The sequence below is a fragment of the Embiotoca jacksoni genome, unplaced genomic scaffold, assembly GCF_022577435.1.
Source record: "Embiotoca jacksoni isolate LCO1_2020_lvr unplaced genomic scaffold, fEmbJac1.0.p SCAF_14, whole genome shotgun sequence".
Lineage (NCBI taxonomy): Eukaryota > Metazoa > Chordata > Actinopteri > Embiotocidae > Embiotoca > Embiotoca jacksoni.
The window spans coordinates 15,151,506-15,171,809 of record NW_027185274.1 but is presented as its reverse complement, the minus strand read 5'-3'; the positions used below and the strand labels follow the sequence as shown (position 1 = coordinate 15,171,809).

At 42.5% G+C, this 20,304-nt stretch overlaps 1 protein-coding gene across 1 annotated transcript in view; it reads right to left on the bottom strand.

The window, feature by feature from the left end:
* ppm1lb (protein phosphatase, Mg2+/Mn2+ dependent, 1Lb) overlaps positions 1-19,849 on the bottom strand; it is a 43,810-nt gene extending 23,961 nt beyond the window's left edge. The window contains exon 1 of the mRNA XM_069148209.1: positions 18,897-19,849. Within this exon, the coding sequence (XP_069004310.1) occupies positions 18,897-19,295 (399 nt within the window). The 5' untranslated portion in view covers positions 19,296-19,849. The remainder of the gene's footprint in view (positions 1-18,896) is intronic.
* Positions 19,850-20,304: the final 455 nt, after the last annotated feature.

Below are 20,304 nucleotides of genomic sequence, written 5' to 3'. Positions count from 1 at the left end.
GACAACTACTTCATCAAAAGACAGCAGATTAATCTGTAATGAAATAATTGAGTTGTAAGATAATGATAACATTTTGAACAAAACTACAATTGTGAAATCAGTATGGACTCATATTGATATAAATTTTAACGTAGACAGTAAACTCAATTCTTAGAGCGTCAAACTGTGCAAAAAAAACCAAAAGAGTTTAGTTTAGTGCTTATCATGCAGAATTATGACAGGAAGCAGACTAAATTATTGCACATTTGCAGTTTCTCTTAAATGAACAGATGTAAGGCTAGAACGATGAGTGGATCTGTTCAGGACCCAGAGGGTTTGGCTAAGCACTTCTCAGATATCCATCAGCTCACAGATGTCCTTGTGCTGAGGACAAAGCCAGCACTATTACAAGTTTGTGAAATACATTTGTATACAATAAAAAAGCCTCTTGCAGAATACTCAAGGCTGCATGAAGAGAAGAGAAGAGAAGAGAAGAGAAGAGAAGAGAAGAGAAGAGAAGAGAAGAGAAGAGAAGAGAAGAGAAGAGAAGAGAAGAGAAGAGAAGAGAAGAGAAGAGAAGAGAAGAGAAACTAATCAGATTTAGTATCTCCATAGGCTTGTCCTTTGACATCTATTACAATTGCATTTGTCCTTCAGACCCCAACACCTACCTCCGGTCTATTTATAATCGGCACTGTGTGTGGAGTAAACTGCTGACATTTGTCTCCATTTTCCCTTTAGCTTTGAGGGAAACTGCAGTTTATTTATATTTCACTAATCAGCAGCAATGTTCGTTACATGCAGACTTAAAAATCCGACTTCTTCTTTTTCCAGTTGTCTCTCAGTTGCCGTTATTGACTTTATTCCGTCTTATTTTGTTTTGCTCTTTGTAGTGTTTACAGACAGTCATTAGGTTGAAAATGCATTTGCAGAGACCCTGTAAAACAGCAATAGTAATATTGGGCTCAAGCTAAATCACAATGCAACCACTGGAATCAGATTTAAAGGATATAGGTTTATATTTTTCATCATAATACAATACTGGAAAAATCCCTTTCTAAGACAATTGAAATGAAAGTACTGAAGGACAAAATGTACAGTCTTCATTGTGTGCAAAAACACACATTTCAGCTGATGTTAATATGACAGATCAGTAGTCTGAATACTAAAATAAGTAGGTATAGCCCCAAGTTACAGCCTTTAGATCCATATGTTATGGTGTTTGACTGTTTTCCCACTGAACTGCAGTGGGATTTGGTGAAACACTGAAACTTTTGAAGTAACTTTGTAGACTTTTTTGTTGTTGTTCCCCATCTCCCATTGGATTTGCGCTAAGTAGGTTTGTTTTTACACCTTGCATTAACAGGACTGACAATTAACAGTGAACAATAATTATTTCAGTACACATAGGGGTATGTCAGTGTTATGTTAAGATATATTTGAAAAATGTATACTTTAAATCACATGATTTTTTTTTTTTTGATGATATTGAAATAATGTGATAAATATCCAGTCTAATGATGTCTAGTCATCTGACTGAACAGCTGCTAGATATATACAGTATGTACCACCATTTCTGGTTGCTTGTGTAGATTCAGACAACAGTGGTGTTTCTCATCTCGTTATTTTAGCCATGTGCTGGAACAAACAGCACAATGTAAAATATTGAAGGAGGCTGAGATGTAAAGACGGCATGCAAAAGTTTCAAAAAACAAGTGAGTGTTACTCCCTCTCTTTTGAATGTGGGGCACAAAAAGCCTAGAGGAGATGAGCTAAGTAAATGTCAGCTACGCCTTTCTTTCTTTCTGTCTCCGACACACACACACACACACACACACACACACAGACACACACAGACACACACACACACACACACAGACACACACTTGGCAAGTGTTCTTATTTGTATTCCTGCTATCTGGAGCCTGCGTTCACTGGCAGACACTGATATATCAATTGCATAAATATTCATATATTAGTCAGGGTGGCAAGCTTCATCAGCCCCCTCTCTTCTTGCAAGTGTGATTGCACACAAACACACACCTCTCTCACACTATGGTGATGCATTCCTAAACAATGCTAACCTCCCACAACTGCAAACCGTGTGTGAAGGCAGAAGTGTTAAGCTGCCACAGCAGGGTCTTTCATCACAGGCTAATGAACCACGCCAGAGTCTGCTGTCACCTACACGCACATAAAAAGGAAGAAGAAGCGTGCTTGTTTCCTCCTCTGATTGAAGGCACTTATCAATCATTTCCTGGTTGATTAATAATCAGTCACATCTGTGTGAGAGACTTTCAGGATCACCGAAGAGCCTGAAAAGCATCACTCAGTCCTTAGCCGCCGTTCTTCAGCCACATGAGCTGAAATCCAGACTGATTTAAATCAAAAAGGCATCAAGAAATCAGTAAATAATTAACAAGATCACTGCTGAAGTTACATTTATTCACAAAGACTCACCGTTATTGGACTTTTAGTTCATTAGAATGGGAACACAAATCCCTGTCAACGCTATTTGGTGGGTAGGAAGCTATTAAGGTGCCGGAGATAGAATTCAAGACCTTTGTCATTGTGCATTTGTCAGCTCCACTCACCAACTTTCTCTCCTACATCTTCACGGCTCATTGCTCCCATGCTTCATCTCTTTCTCTCCCACATACACACTTATGTTGCAGCCATTCAGCTCCTCTGATCTGAAATTTCAATTTGCATATCTATCAAATTCACTGCAAGCACAATGCACATAAATGCAGTGATACGGCATCACTCACTCTCAGTGAAGACTTGTTCTTTTCATTCTCACTTTCTTCAGGTTTGGCTGATTATGCATTAAAGCATAATCCTGAATTTAAAACTCTACATTTCTCTCACTACTTGCCACCTACTCCTTTCTTCCAGTCGGTACATCCTCTGCTCTTATCAAAGCAAAAAGGCAATATAAGCTTGGCAAGGAAATGAAAGTGAAATAAATAGAGAAGGAGTACAAAGCCTGAGCTCCCAGTTAGATCTACAGAGGAGGAAACAAAGATTTAGAGATGAAAAAAAGCAAACGCGAGATGAGAGAATGTCCTGCGTTAATACCAAAGCTGCAGTTGAGAGGAAAGCAAACCAAGTTGCCCGTTTACAGATTACCACCTCTTCTGTTTGAGTGTTTTATCAATGACAATGCCTTCACTGTGGGCCAGAGGGAAACAGCGAGATAGGAAGGAAGGAAGGAAGGAAGGAGCTGTTTACATACTGAAGTGAAAACACACGGGCCTACTGTTCCTCCAGCTCCTCCTATATCCTCTACTGCTTCTTCTGAGCAAAAAAAAAAAAAATCCAAAGAGGCATCTAACATTGAGCTGTGCTAGAACATATGTCAGGATACGAGTTCTCACACTAAACATAAACACTGAATCCCAGACGTCTATAAAACGTTTGAAGATGCCCACATCTTAAAGTGCTGAAATAAAAGAGAGTCTTAATAACTGTGTAATTCTCCTGTAAAGAGAATGCAAGGAAAAAAAGTAATACTGACCTGCAGATATTTGAAAAGATTATGTCTGATATGTAGATTTGAAAATCTGTTTTATTTCTATACGAGCACAGTCTCAGTCAAGACTACCATGTAATATTAATGCTAACAGATCTTTTTATCGCATCCCTTTGGGAAATTGGATCATGAAACTGCAACTAACTGCAAGACAGACAGCCAAACTTCATTTGGTTGTTATAGTATCGATCGCTACGGCAATAAATCAGGTACCAAAACCCTGTCAAAACTAAAAGGTCAAACTGATCTTACAGAAATTCTGTTCGATTCTAAAATTAGTGAAGCAAGACCAATTAAAGTGAAGCTCAATCTGTACAGTCGACCCGGATGAAGGAGTTGCTAACATGAAATAAGGAGTTTACAAAATGTACACGTTTTCAAATTAAATCAAAACACATTTAAAAAAGACAACTTATATTCTTAAATTGTGCTGCACTACTGTAGTATGCATTCATATCAATTTCCATATAGTTTAGTCAATAAATTAAAGTGAACAAATGCCCAAAAGAATTTCTCGAAGTGCACGATTTATCTGTATTGCGGTTTATCTGAACAACATTTATTAGAATTTCAAATATGACAAAGTAAATATGACATTTTAGTAACCTTTATTGCTGATCAAAATGTTTTTGGTACATTAATCAACTTATTGTTTCAGCTATAAATACAACATCTCTGACACCTGATGATCATCGAGATGCAGATGGAGTCGTTTTCACTCTGAAAGACACTTGCCACCATGAGGCACGCTGCAGCACACTGCAGCACGCTCCAAGCGCCAAGTGCTGCTTCCGCTATCCTGATACAACAGCTTCCTGGACTCCATTCATCCCTTCCTGTGTCCACCCATTCATGATTGCTCTCATCTCCATACAGCTGGCTTCCTTGGCAAAACAACTCTTTCAATTAAACAACATCGCAGTCATGAAAAACAACCCAACAGTGGGCATATGCCGCAAAGTAACGGTTCCATATTTCACATGCACCTAATTTCCATACACGTACAGCGCCTTGAGAAGCAGCAGGCAGTAGGCCTATAATTGGGGCACCCATAAATAAGGAACAAAGCGACGCCTGGATTTCTGCTGATCTGTTTTGTAGGAGACGCATGTGTGAATAAGCTGATGGTTTTTCATTTTAATAGCACTGCAGGCTGCTGGTGTCATCCCTCCCTCTCTCACCTTTAGTTACTCCAGCACCAGCTCACAGCTATAACTTGTTTCCCTTATCATCATCATCATCATCATCATCATCTCCCTCACATCCTTATTCCGGTGCTTCAATCTACATCCTCCTCCTCCTCCTTAACCTCACCCACTTTCTCTAGCTGTCACTCTGGAGACAGATGTTGCATTTATCTCGTTAATTACAAACCGCATGCCTCTTCTATCTCAGTCTGATTAGTGACATAGAAAAACAAATGCATCACTGAAGACAGCCTTAAATACAAGTGCTACACCAAAGTCTTTAAGAATGTGTGCAGGTATATAATACACAGTTTATTACCAGGTTATACAACAACACCATTCCTAACCTCGGTGTAATTCAGTGATACGCACGGCTGCAAATTTGACTTTCCGTTTGTAGTCCAAACAATGGCTTCCTGCCATCTCCCCAAATCTGTGTTCCCATTCATCAGAGAGGAAAAAAAAAAAAAAAAACACAACAATCAATGCGATGCCTGTTTGTGTGTGTGCGCGCAAAACAAAACTGCACTTGCTGATAAACATACAGACATTCATAAAAATCAATCCTCATCTACTCCATCTGCTGCCGCTGCTCTCGTAACGCTTGCAGACAGGAATAAAGGCTTTTGTGTGCATGCCTGTGAGCATCACACTGCGAGGATTATATGGACCTCTATGAAGCAGACTTGGTTCAAGTGACTCTGGGTATGAGGATTGTCAGGTGTATACTGGGACAGGACTTTGCGTGGTGAAGCTATGAATACAGGAACAGTACAGAAGAATTGGACCAAGGAGAAGTAGCTACTGTCAGTATGCGAGTCCTGCCAGACACACGGACAGAGACAGAGGTAGATCCAGCACCACGTCAGTCTGTGTGACAGGCTTGCAGGAGACCAAGCCATCCCACACATTGGCAGAGGAGATACTGGCCAAGAGCAACGGATGTCTGTGAGAAATAAAAATCTGATCCACCATCACTGTGCGCTAGTCTTCTTCAATCTGCGAAAGAAAACAAGCTAGTGATTGAATCAGTTACGGTCTGGAAGCAACACAGCAAAATTCCTATTGACCCCACTGATGTTTATTTTCCTTTATTTATATCTGTAATAGAATTACTTATTCCCTCAGGTCAAACTGATTTAAGTGGGAAAGAGTAGAATGACAGATGATGACGTTGTGACGATGACACATGCTGCAAAACTTTAACGCAGCCAAGTTCCCGTTCAACGTAATGAGGACAGGATGTGTAGCCAAACACCAAACCCGCTGCCCACTTTCCAAAACAATCCTAAACGTTGTCCATTACCGCTCCAACCTATACTGTGGGCCGCTGGAGACATTCAAGAAGCTTCACATGGAAAGCATCCAACGACTCTGCTTTCAGTGCGGTCCAGCTAAATCGATGCTTATGCCGAATAAGGTTGCCTACGTAGGGAATCATTTTGAATTTAAAATGCTTCTAATCATTTTTGTTCACTTTTGGTTTGCTAGCTCTTGACAGATTGTACGTTTGTTGTCAGGCCTGGTGAGGGGGGGCAGTGGGCGTCACAGTGACAGAGCCAGCAGGCGGCAGGCCACGGGTCTTCAAGGCAGCCCAGTTTCCACAGCAGGTGCAGCACCGTCATGGAGCGGACGCACTCCACTCAGGTCTGCTCACCATTTCCAACCATAGACACCACTGCCCCCCATAGGACTGTCTGCTAAAAAATAAAGGCCAGCATGAGCCCCTGTGTATATGTTTGTGTGTGCGTGTGCGTGTGTGTGTGCGTGCGTGTGGAAACATACCTGTAGAGACTACGACACTAACATCCCCCATCACCATCAAATGTCAACCAATATGAGCATCTCATCTGTAAAATCAGGCATACGCACTTTAAAAACAAGGAGACTACCCAGCATTTTTACATGCCACAGTCAATTTACTCCAAAATACAATGGGTCAAAGTTGTGTAATGTCTTCTGTTGCTCTAGAGAAAGCTCTCCAAACTTAGAGCACAGAGTTTGACATGCAGGGAAGTGGGAAGTAGGGAATTACAAATATGGGAAGAGTAGGATCCAGTGTTTTTGGAAAGTGATTATATTATGGAGGAAATAAGTCACAATATCTGGGCTGATGCTGCACCATTTTTTTTTTTTTAATCTTTTTTTGTCTATCAGTCATTTGCAGACATTCAATACTAAATCGAATACTCTTTTAAGACTTTATCATGTTTTCTTTTTAATTAAAAAAACTTTAAATTGATACCAAAATCTGCAATCATGAGGCTTGAAGGAGGAGATTATACAACGCAATGCAGTGATGTGGAGACACCGTTTTTCCTGTGAGGCATTCATAGTGTTGCACAAGGTCTCCCTAATCCTACAACAGAAAGGTGTGCTGAGAGGTGTTTCACCTATGGGCTATCCATAAAGCACTTCAGCCGGATCGTAAGTCCTCAAGACTTCTTGAGGAATAAGGCACTGACAGAGATGTTGGGGCTTTTTCGGGTCCATTTGAGTCTTTAGTTTCCAAGGAGCCACCAACAGCAGTGGTTCCACTTGTCCCATATGAGTCAGGACTAATGTTCATAGGTGTCCTGGAACTGGCATGTATACTGCTGACTGGCAATCACTCAAGCACACATGCCACAAGTCTTCCTGACAGTATGTATCTATCTACAAGGTCCCACAGGAGCAGAATTTGTTAAGGCTCTGTGTGCACTGTCAGTCCATATGAGGAGACTCTAAAACAACATGTCACTTAGTTTGTACACAGTACAGTGAGAGTGTGTGCCATGCTCAGGAGATGCTATGATTTACATTGTGTGTGTGTGGTGTGTGTGTGTGTGTGTGTGTGTGTGTGTGTGTGTGTGTGTGTGTGTGTGTGTGCGCGCATGCATATGTTGTAAGTAAAAGTCGTGAACTGCCTTCAGGATTAGAGGCAGCAGACTCTTTAATATTTCAGAGCAGTGATAAATAAGTCAGACAGACTGCAGAGAGATAAGGTGACTCTGCGGGTGGGGGGTGTGTGGGGAGGACGAGGAGGAGGGAGACAGAGGTGAAAAAAAAAAAGAGAAGGGGGAAATAGATATAGCAAGGTGGAGCGAGATACAGAAGGTATAGAGCAAAAGGTCAGAGAAGACATGAAAAAAGAAGGAATGAGACAACACTGACAAATCCAGACACCTCTGGCAAAGAGGGAAATATCTGCTTTAGTTTAGACTGTATGTGCATCAGATGTTTGATCTGTAGAGGAAGAACCTCTGTCCTTCACTGTTCCCGCTTCCTCGCACACACACACACACACACACACATCTCCAGTTTCACTCCCTTGACAGAAGTGTAACCTGTAGGGGGTGAATGACAGACTTTGATTTCTGAGGACAAAGGAGATCATGAAGGGATCAGAGAGAGAATAGATGAGTAGGTAAGGCGGAAGGAAAGGGAGTGGATGAAGCGATAGGAGGAGGAGAAGAGAGGGAGAGAAAACAGAGACAGTTACTGTAGGGAAAGGTCAGCAGAGACAGAGCAAGTGTGAGAGAGAAGATGAACAAAAGACGAAAGAGGTGGAAAAGTATGTCATGCTTTCTGGGAGGAGGAGCTTCCCCTTTGTGCCGTGGCCCTCAATCTGGCAGATTTACGATCAAATGATGATAAAGCTCCACTGGCACTTCATACACAATCCAACTTGCCGCTTGTTGTACCGTTACACTATGTTTTGCCTTTATCTGTCAGCTCTTTGCGTCACACGGATTTTTTAAAGTCTGTGAATCTACACAAACTCGATGCTCCCTGACTAACAGGAGTTGTACCGCAGACAGCAGACCTGGAAAATCTTTAGGCTGCGAGTGAGGCTATGCTGCTCAGCATCCATCCGTTTTATCCTCATCTCCTCTGAAAGAAATAACTTCTTCCCCGCCTTTTCTCCACCTCCAAACAGCAGCTTTAAGCTCTCTCCTTCACTATCTTCACTTACACTTCTGTAAGCCAGTAGCATTTTTATTTCTCAGCCGCTTTCTCAGTCCCTCTCATTTAGCATCCCCCCCAACCCCCGTCCTCCTCTCTCCCTCTCAGTCATGTCATCATTCTCCTCTCCTCTCACCCTCAATGAAGCATCTCTTCCTCCTCTGAGCAGCATTAGTATAGCTGCCAGCTCTGCGACTGGATAAGCTCATTAAATAAAGTCAGGAAGAGGGCAACATACAGATTTTCTTGGTTAACAAACACATGCAGGTACTGGATATGTAAACACACACTACAGAGGGAGGGAAATCTAGAAATATCTAAAAAGGTCAAACAGAACGGGAAAGAAGAATTAATTAAAGAATTTAAGACATCCAGATGGGGGGGGGGGGGGGGGGGGGGGGGGGGGGGGGGACATTGAATCCATGGAGAAAATTTAGTCCAAATCTGCCCAGTGGGATTAGTGTAAATCTAACCTGCCCTGCCGTCTCTTGCACTCCTTACATCATCAGCTTAGAGATGTTCTCGGAAAGAAAGCGGAGATCCTGTGAGCATTGGGCTGTTAGCATGATCACCACAAGTCTCCTCTGCACCACATTAGTCAATTATCAACCGTGTTTATCTGCTTCTAAACTTCCCATCCATCCAAAGCATGTGACCCTCTGCAGAGACATGCTGCAAAAGCTCCTTTAACCAAGACCCATTTACCAATATGCTAGATTTTATAGAGCGCAGTGCCAAGGTTTTAGGCACTGAAAAGTAAAATGAGGATGCTTTCAATATCCTTTAAATACCCAAAGTGCATTTGACAGAAAAAAACTTTGAATCAGATGAATATTGGTGCGAAAATGTTTTTCTCCTTAGTAGACTTGTACACAGTTTTTAAGTACTTGGCAGGTCGCGTGTTCCAAGCATGTTAGGGAAGTTTGAGTTGTGTGAGGGCAATGACATCCGATACAGGACTCTGTTGTTGATAGTTTTTTTTTTTTTTTTTTTAACTCTGACTATAAATTTTGGAGCAGTGGTCCGGCTGCAGAATGAATGTGGGACCGATCAAATGGCTTCCTGATGGTATGACGTTACAAATCACAATCCAAACATCTAAAGTGCCTAAAACTTTGCACATTGTTTTCTGTTGTCTGTTGTCATACCACTGCCTCTGCAGTTTGAAGTCATCAAAAGTTCAGTTTATAGTATTCCATTAACCATCTTTAATGCCTGACAAGTCCATGTTAGATAAACATAGACGGAGGTCAAAACTAAGATTGCACCAAGTGTTTCTTCAGTAAAGGAAGGAGCTAAAATTCTTGGTTGAATAAGTACTCTCGGTGATTCATTTGTTGCCTGAGCAACATTCTTTGGTTCAGGCCTCTCTAATGTGAGGATTTTCTGCTTTTCTCGAAATTATTGTTTTCGGACTTTGGACAGTTGGTCAAAAAACAAAAGCAATTTAAAGACGGTGATGGATATTGACATTTTTCACTGTTTGACTCACATTTTGACTGATGAATCAGTCATGAAAATGATACACTGATGCTAGATTTACTCAAACTACACATACGTATAAATGCTCTAAACTATCATGAAAATCTGAGGTTATATTATTCAAATGTGTAGCTTTTTAAATAAAACAAAAAAACATGCATCTTCATTCATCTTGTAAGCCATTTAAAGTCCAGTATGTATTCATTTCACCATTAGCATTGAACACTGTTGCATATTGAGATACAATAGAGTGACCATTTCAAAGCACATAACTAGCCAGCTTAATGTGCATTGCCACTGTAAAAATAACAACAGGTTTATTTAGGTCACTTCAGGTCAGAGTATTAGAATAATCCAGTTCTAAATTAGTCCAACAATACTTCTGAGCGCCTCAAACAGAAAGCTCTGCCAGCAAGTAGAGAACCACATCCTGAGAGGGTGTAAGTGCAGGGTTTACAACCAGCCTGCTATGTGAGACCTTTAAGCCTCTGTTGAAATGCTTCAGGATTACAAACAAAAAGGTCGGACAGATCCGGATTGAAATCACCTTGAAATCTCATTGAAGATTAACTTTATTTATTGCAGTTACTCTGATGAAAATGTGGACTCTGTCTTCAAACAACTTTCAATCTGCTTCTTTGGCCCTCCACGCTCTCCCTGTTTTTTTCCTTCTCATTTATTTTTCATCCTCATCCATTTTCTCCTAAGGACCAATAACTCCATCTAAACCTTACACAGCAGATGGTTCACCAGAAAGCCTTGTCAGTGTTTAAGATTGCCCCTGCACCACCCTTCTCAATAGGTGCCCTGAAAAAGATGAGGGAACCACAGAAAAAAAAACAAAACCTCAAGCATCATAAATCTTAAGGGGCATAGTCAACAGTACACAGCAGAGATCCAGCAAGATCCTGAAATACAAACAATCACACACACTCTCCCTGAGAATGCATGCAGAACACACGTGTGCACAAGATCCCTCTGCCTCCCAGTTTTAATCACAAGCACCAATTAATGACATTCTGTGAAGTGCGAGCCTTTCTCTTATCCTGTGAGCCTTTGTTACAGAGTAAATTAAAGACAACCTGGCGGCAGATTGGTTCGCCGCAGAGTTTATTTGAAAGTTTGTAACTCGCAGTTCTCCCCCGTGAATAGAAACCATGTGCAAATATCAAACATTCATATCAGCTGCATTCCTTCTGTCTGGATGGATCCATGTCTGGAAGGCTGTGCAGCACATCTGTGCGGCAGAGTGGCTTCAGCACACACCAGCATGTGGGCAGAAATATTCATTCAAACTAAGTTAGAACAGACATCCCAAATTGAAAAAGAAGCCATGAAGTCTTTTATAATGAGAGGTCTTCGAAGTTTAAAAATGATCTCGGTTGGCTCATACAGCTTCTGGGTATTTATACTGATAAGAGACGTGGCAGACAAACATACGTAGGAGGCCTGTTTCCATTTACCAGGATGCACCTGTCCTACCCACAGGGCCATCTGGCCAGCGCAAAGGGAGGAAGGGCCACAACGGTGGGCATTACAAATATCATGGTTCAGTCTCCTTGTGTACACAATCACACCAATGTCGCTAACTCTGAACAGCTGCGACTTGCTACCTTCCCTCCGCCAACAGTCTCCTCCTGCCATCCTTCACTGCCAAGACAGCGAGAAGGCAAACTCCAACTGACTCATCTATTTTCTCAATCACGCACAGACAAACAAACAATTGTGGCGCTGGCACACAGACTTCAGCGCCTGGAATTGGATTCAAATGGTAGATGATACCGCACAAACATTCTTTCGTTTCAGCATTTTACATAACTGCCATCTACGTGAAGAATGTCCCACTTTCAAAACAAAGTGTAGATTAGACCGAGCAGCCGAGTCAATTCCAGGCATGCGATTCGATTTAGAGACTGTTAATCAGCTGCAGAGCGAAAACACACAAAAGACTGTGCAGCCTAATAGCATTGCTTTGAATGGACAAATATAGTACAGCCGTAGGCGAGCGTTATGCATTCAGAGCCAGGCTTGTAGCTTTGCAACGTCTCAAACTAGATTTTCAACCTACACTTCCAACACAATCAGCATGCTTGGTATTTAAAACAGGGAGTGTTAGTGTTAGCGCACCACGTTGAGCAACTGAGCATGGAAAGCAGCCGAGGCAATGCGCACACGGTCGGGTCGGTGGAGAAGCTAAGAATGGGGTGACAGCAGGTTGACATTGAGGATGGAGGCTGTGTGTCCCGTTCATTCACTGCCAACCCCACAGGGAGGGAGGGAGGGAGAGAGAGAGATGGTGGGAGGGAAAGTATAGGTGAAAAGAGAAAACAGGGTGATGGGGTGACGGAGGGGGACTGGCAACCAAACACAACAGCTCCATTACCAAACCCACCCTTCAGCAACATGTCAGCTCAGACTATTCCCACTGGGAGAAGAGTGGGTGAAGTGGAGGAGGACAAAGAGGAGCTAAACGCCACAAAGCTCAAACTTCACAAACAGCTTTCCAGACAAGACCTCCTCCCACAAAACTCCACACGTGTGCGTGTGTGTGTGTGCGCGTGTGTGTGTGTGTGTGAGAATCATGACCTTGTGGCTTGCTTCTGCTTGAAAGAGGGTGTATATTTAGTCAGGGGGCTTTAGCAGAAGTGTTTGAAAAGAGAGGGTGTTAAATTATTGAGCAGTCAGTGCCAGCAGGGAAGGACAGCACACTGAGGCTGAAGGAGGCACTCTTATCTGACGCTACATGCTGTTGGCAAACACACACACTCACAATTCTGTCATGTCATATACACATACCTGAGATGTGCATGTTCTTATTAACTCATTAGATGCTCTAATCTTTCAAAGAGAGGAGGTGGTTTTCACATAGAAACACACACAGAAGCATTAAGTGTTATTACAGTCAGAGGATCTCTGAACAAGCCTCACATTTATTTTAGGGAAGAGATTAGAGCTGTTTACTCCCGGGATAAACATTTAGGTTGCTTGACAGGCAGAATCCCCATTCATGATCCATTTATTTCCTGTGTTTCACTCCTTGAATCCACTCCTCTGTCGCTCTCTGACAGTCTTCTCACGACAAAAAAAAAAAAAAAGCAAACCTCACCACCTGGGACAAATTACCAAAAGGTCAGAAGAATTTTCGCCGGAGCTCTCCAGCTCTTTGGTCTCTTCTCTGCTGCACAAGTATTTTCCAGCAGAACATGACCTCCCATGTGCTCTGCACTTTCTGCTTCGCTTGACTTCGAGGAAGGACTGAAATGTTGAGCGTCAGCTTTTACCACAAAGGACAGCAATAGGTACAGGAGGATAACGGCAATAATGAGCAATATTGCGGATCCTCATTTGATGGTTTCCTCTTTTTTCTTTTGCCCTGTAGTGAAAGTGCTGAGTAAACTGCTGGAGCTGCAGGGAATTCAGTTTTACTCAAGGACACCTCACTGTGTGTGACTGAACCTGCTGTTGATGCGTGAGCCGGAGTCAGGTGGTGAACGGAGTCTCTCTGATCAGTGTAGCAGCTCAGATCAAATTTGCTAGACATAGTAGACTTGTAAATGGAGGTAAATGGAAGTGAATGAGCTGGCTGGTGAAACCATGTCTACAGCGTAACAGATGAGATCAACTTTTATTTATTGTCCTTAAACCCACACTAACCGATTTAATGCCCACTTTGGCAATATATTCAAAGTCCAAGTTCATTATTTACTCTCCTTTTAAATTGGTTTTGGTCCTGAAGGGAATAGCTGTCTCTGTAGCTGCTAAATTCTATACCAGCTATTTGTTAAGAGTGTTGTTCTGCAGTTGGTGCTAGTTAGCCAGTGGACAGTTAAGATACTTCTTTGCTGATGAGAGCAGAGTAAGGTAACCACAGCGGTAAAGTTAGGGGCCAGAAAACCAAAACAATGAACCAAAAGATGCGACAGTACAATAGCTCCATAGAGCAGAGGTGAACAGCAGAGTCGGGGGATAGTTTGTGATCCAATGTCAAAATATCTGCTTTACAATATTTATAATTTTCCATCTTAAATGTATTTAATTGATGTCATCTTTTTTAAAGAGGAGTGCCTATTAAGACAATTTTTTCAAACAGGCTGAGGGCACTGATAGCGTGAAGCAGGTGTGTGTTCCTGATGGGTCTTTGACATTTCAGTCTCAAACTGAAGTCATCTCTCCCTGGGAGTGAAACACCGGTCTGCCCCTCTCATCTCCAACTGAACCGTCACCATCCATGAAGGGAGAAAACATCTTCTTCTGCATGCTTGCAAAACTCACACATAAATATTCATACACTCAGGCACACGCTGGTGTCCTTGGTCTTCTGCCTCTATCACCCGTTGTTTGCGCTCGCTCTCTCTAATCCTGTAATGCAAACGCTGAAATTAGTCACATGCCGGGTCTTTCTTTCATCTCTCCAGTGAGAGTGAGCTCAGGAGGAATCCAAACTGCTTGGTATACATACATAACCCACCCTCTGATTCTGAAGTAAAATGAAAATGTCCACATAAACCCATTAAAATACCTGAAACAACAGCAACTGAGTACGTGTCCTTGATTTTGAAAAGAAGGTGAATTATGCTGCATGATCACTGTCAAAAGTCCTCTCTACTCTTTAATTCAAGACATGAATAATGAAGTTAAAAATGAAAGGGCCATCTAACCTGACTATAAAGCAAGTGAACTAAAGAGGGACGAGCTAAAAATGGTCATTGTCCCTGTGGTTTTAACATTATTGGTCCCTCTTTGCTCTGAGCCGTCCCGTCGCCTCTTCCATGGTTAGAAATCCATCTCAGCCCACTCACAAACAGCACTGATTGAAACTGCATGAAAGAGTGAGCCCTGTTAGGACAAGAAATCAACAGTAGAAAAGCTCAAATTATGGCCAAAAAACACACCGAGAAGCAGCTCCTCAGGTAAGTTAAACAGGTTTATAGTGAGCATCTTCAACAGTTAAGGTAATTTTCCAGTGGCTGAAGCCACAGCCTGACAGTGAGACCAGGAGGAGGACTACAGCTGACTCTCTGTACATCCCCAGTAAGGAACAAATGGCTCATGGTGCCATTAAATGGATGGCGAGCCCAGGGTTATCACTTCAATGCAAGTTATTTGCATGTGTCAGCTAAAAATCAATCTCCATTTAGCAGAAAAATCCCTTCACCGAGCCAACATCTAATATGACTGAGTCTGCCGATGGATATGCCCAAATTGAACACTGATTTTAAACACTTTCAAAATTGAATCTGCATTGTTGTGTGAGAGCGGGTGTGTGGTGCAAAAAGATATTGAAAGAAAAAAGGAGATTTCCAGATTTTAATCAAGCCCTGGCTGATTTATCTGCTGGTACAATGATTGGTTCCAGTGAGAAGGGAGAACAGTGACAGAGTCAAATTTAATGAAGGATTCAGATATCTTGCTTAACTTTCTTGCCTTCTTCTATCACCTCTGACCACGCTGCAAATGCAGATTAAGCTAAGATAACCGTCTCCTCGCTCCAGCTCCTCAAATAATGCAGAAATGAGAATGATATTGATCTTCTCATCTATTTCCTGGCAAGAAAGCAAATAAGTGTATTTCCCCACATTTTTTTTTACATCATCTAAAATTGCCCCCACCCTGAAGTCTATCATTAAATACACATTAAGTGTGTTTTGATACAACCCGTAGTGCAAAATATCCATGTCGTCATCAGTGTGTTGCCACTCAGTATTAAATGATACAGTGATTAAATCACAACATAGTGTGATTCCTGTCGTTTTTGTAGTTTTCAAAAGCTCCATTTACTGCCTGTGCCCTTTTACAGCACCTGCTACTTACATTTGCAATAAAGCACACTTCACATACTGTTTACACCATGCAAACCTGCAATATCACATATTTTTTATACTCATTCTTTATCATAAAACTGTAGTGAAATACCACCTGCCTTTTGTGTTGGCTGTAATTTCCCACTTTGTAACGTGACTTATTTTTTTGCCTTGCTTTTTTACTGTTATGCACCACAACACCAAGTGGAATTCCTTGTATGTGAAAATTTTACTTGCCAATAAATCCGAGTTGGATTCTAGATGACGGAACTAAATGTAAGACAACAAATTATTTTTCAAATTACAAAGAGGAAACGATGACGCCATGTCACCTTGGGCTTATGAACATTGCAGCATTTAGTCATCATTTTCTGAAATTACTTGATTAACCAATAAAATAATCAGCAGGTTCATCAATAAAAAAAATGTTGCAAGCCTAATTGCAATCAGATCCATGACGTCTTCCTTTGATGTGATGTGTTTTTTAACAACACTGCTCTAATTCTTTGATGCACCCATCCCCCCCATTGAAAAGATATTTTACATTTCTCTCCATTACAACATCTGCAAGCAGTATCCGAGCCCTGTTGATGTCGATGCAACGTCTTGGATGCTATATGTTGACACAAGTCCGAGCCTGCTTTAATGAGGTTCTATGTGGTTTGGATGAGCAGAGTGTACACGGAAAGAAAAAGAAAGCTTTTGACACCTCACTAACTAGCCAGCTGAGGCAGCCAGTATTTCTAGTATTGCCTTGGGCCGCACAGCATCTCTGCTCTATTCACTGCCCTCTGGCTGATTCAAAAAAACTAAAAAAACTAAAATCTAAATTCACTAAAGAGAGGAGGTTGTTTCAGAAGGCTGCTGTCTGGCAACTGTTTCACAGACTTCAAAAGAGGGTGTGGGAATGAAAACAAACCAGATCGTTGCCCATGGACATGCAATGATAAAACAGACTCTCACACACTATGCAGGAAAACCTTCTCACATCCCACTCATTTTCTCCTTTTTCTGTCAGATACACAAACGTATATCTGCAGTGAACTGTTTATGTCTTGAAGACTCTTCAGCATATGTGTGGTAACTGTAGCAGGGCTAATAGGTTGGCCACTGATCTCTAAAAATGAACCCTACCGGGGGAAGAAGCATGGGGGGGGAGAAGGCCACAGGGAAAAACAATCCAATGACCACTTTTGGTCAAAAGCTGCAGCAGTCAGCAGCACCGAGGCCTAAAATTTAATTCCCCCCCCCTAAAAAAAACAGCCATTCAGATCCTTTCGGCTCCCTATTTTTAGCATGTTATCGCTCACAGCCTCAATCAGACCACAGCAGTTGAAAGTCAAAATGAAGACCGTCAGCGTCAAAACGAGAGCTCCACAGAAACCATGAAGTGGCAGATCAAAAAGAGAGTAATGTTTAATGCAGTGGCTGACCAGAAGAGAAGAGAAGAGAAGACAAGCAGAAGAAGTCAATTCGAGTTTGTGTTTTCTCTCTTATGCAGCTCCGTTGCATCAGTAGTCAGATGAGGGCATGCCTGAATAAATCAATCATAATAGGTTCATGTGCTCATGTTGAAAGACAACACTAGTTATACAGCGAGGAAGCAGAAAGAGAGGAGATCGAAGGAAGGAAGGAAGGAAGCTGGTGACCAGCGGATGAAAGCTAGACAACCCAGTGGACATGTGTTTTACTCGCACATATGCAGCTCAGCAATCTGTGTCTGACTGAAGCAATTTGAGTTCATCCCCCTCCTTCCAGCTATAGTCACTTTAGACCGTGGGGATATGGATTCTGCCGTGATTTCCGTTGTTCAGAGAAGATTCAGCTTGCCTTCTATTTAAAGAAAACAGTGTCAGCGTGGGTGAGTGTGTGTGCAGGCTGTAGCAAGACAGTATGGCTCCTATGCAGAGAAGATCCTGGGCCCCTTCTCCACTTATTCACAAATAACGCGATGACAAATGTCAAAGATTGGGTTACAGATTGTCTCCAGGGAGTCTCCCGGTTGGCACCAGTCTTGCCCTAATTCAATTAAAGCCTTGCAGAGGGGAAATGTAACAATCAAGAGAATATCAGCTGACATGACATGACAGGACAGGGGGCCTTATAGTGGGTCCTGCTTTAATGACTGACCTTGAGGCCCTATCTCAAAGAGAGTCTTCATGTGGAAACGTACTTACAGGACCTTCATTAGTTCGGTTTGTCCTCACATGTTGCATAACCCTTAATCAATGCGTGTTTAATCAAATTCTCCTGCAGCAAATCTCGTGCCAGGCAGTAAGTTTATTCAAGCAGAGAAAATAAAATGACACATTGTTCAAACAGTAGGAGGAATGATGAGCTACCATAATTAGGGACATAGCAGCTCAATTTTGGTCCCCGGACAAGATGATCCCACCTTACAAATGTCTGCAACTTTATCGCCACACATTTACTTTACGCAGTTTAATGTAATAAATCAAATCATCCGATGTGTCACTTTTTCATCAGCTGACACAAATATTTGTTTTGAAAAGATACAGATGTGGCAGCTGGTTAGAAAACAGCTGTAAACTCAACTTTCAGACTGATCACTTCTAAAAACCTATTTGACAGACTTTGAAACAAAGCTGCTGATGAATTAGGCCCAATTCTGTGGATGCCTTCATCTTTATAGCCTAAAAAAAAAGGCCAATTTTCATTGAAGAACCTGCAGCCAAGTTTTTCATGCTCCACTTTGTCTCATTCACGCTTTTCATACAAATCTGACAGCAGGTCTGAAGGCAGAAGCAACAAAACACTGACCATTAACACACTCGGAAATCACTTAAGGCATCTTAACTAACACTTCAGGGCCCCACAGCTCAGTTTAAAAGGCCCCCTGGGCACTCACACATGTGCATGTGTTGGAGAGAAAGACTGAGAGTCGGACTGGATGCCCCGAGGAGACACAAAGATGACATTTTTGCCTAGCCTCAGCACCACACTCACCTCTCCTCCATGGCCGTCGAAAATCCCAAAAATAGACGGGTGGCTCTTGTTGACGATGTCGGTGAGCACCTCGAACCTGTCCTCCATGTGGTCTCGCCGGCCTTGGATAGAGTACACAGCCACGTTGTTGCTCTTGAACTCCCAGGTCTTGGAGAACTCCGCGTCCAGGACGTCCAGCCCGCCGAAGCGCTCGTTCTGCATCATCTCCGCCACTTTCCCCTTGACCATCTTGACCGCATCCCGGCTCGACTTCACGATGGTCTTCACTTCGTCCGTGTGGAAGAAGTAACTCCACAGAGCCAGGCTGATACACAGCAGGAACAAGGTCTCCGGTCTGAGTAGAAAATAACGCATGATCCGACCTAACAGAGACAGCAGGGTCATTGTATCCTCTATCATTTATTTATTTTCACGCAGGAAATCGCGGCAGGTTGTGTGTGTGTCGTTCGCCGCCGCCGCCGATTTCACTCCATCGTCGCGTTTGGTTTTGGACGCGGTGAAACAAGACACATTCAACCGAGCGTTTCACAGCGGGGAAACATTCAGCTTTCACGGACTCAACGGGGGGGGGGGGGACGACGACACTTCACTGCATATTTAAACCGGACCCACCAGGCAGGCGGATAAGGTGTCAGCACAGACCGGGGGGGGACAAACACGGAGCTCCGGCTGGTTCCCTCTAGCATGTAGCCCCGCAGTGAGCCACCACCGACGGTCGTCAGTTGACCATCTGCCGCGGTCCGAGAGCACCGACACCCCGGGGAAGAAATCGCAGGTCCCTTGTTCGGACTTCAAATTACGGCAGTGTTGTGGCTGGAACGGAGCTTTTGGTCAGAAGCTGTGCCCGGCCAGCCCTGCTGGTGTTTCCAGTCCTGGAAATAGCGGTGTGTGCTGGAGCCCTCACATTCCCAGCTGCCACACTGGCTGCGACTCGCTGCTGCTGCTTTTCTAAGCGGTGGTGCTGCCTTCAGGTGCACCTCGTAATGTCCTCTAAGGAGTCCGCGTGCTGACCGCAGAGCCACGGGAGACTGCTGGTGAAAAAAAAAAAATGGTTCAGCTACTTTATCACATCGGTGCAAAGTAACTTGAGTAGCTGCATTTATTCAAGTACTGTACTTAAATGCAATTTTGCCTAACTTGTAGCCTACTTTACTTTATTTACTTTCCAGTTTGTTCTCGGCTACTTTATAGGCTTTGTTCCACTCCACTGCATTTCAGAGAGGAATTTCCATAGAATTATTATATTTTAATATTTTATAAGATACATTCTACTCATGTATTTGACAGCTTTTGTGACTGTTAAGATGGAGATTTGACACATTGGAAAATATAACAAGCGTTAAACACATTGTTAAATATTAAAATAAGATAAATATTGAATATTAAACCAGTGGTTTCTAACCTTTTT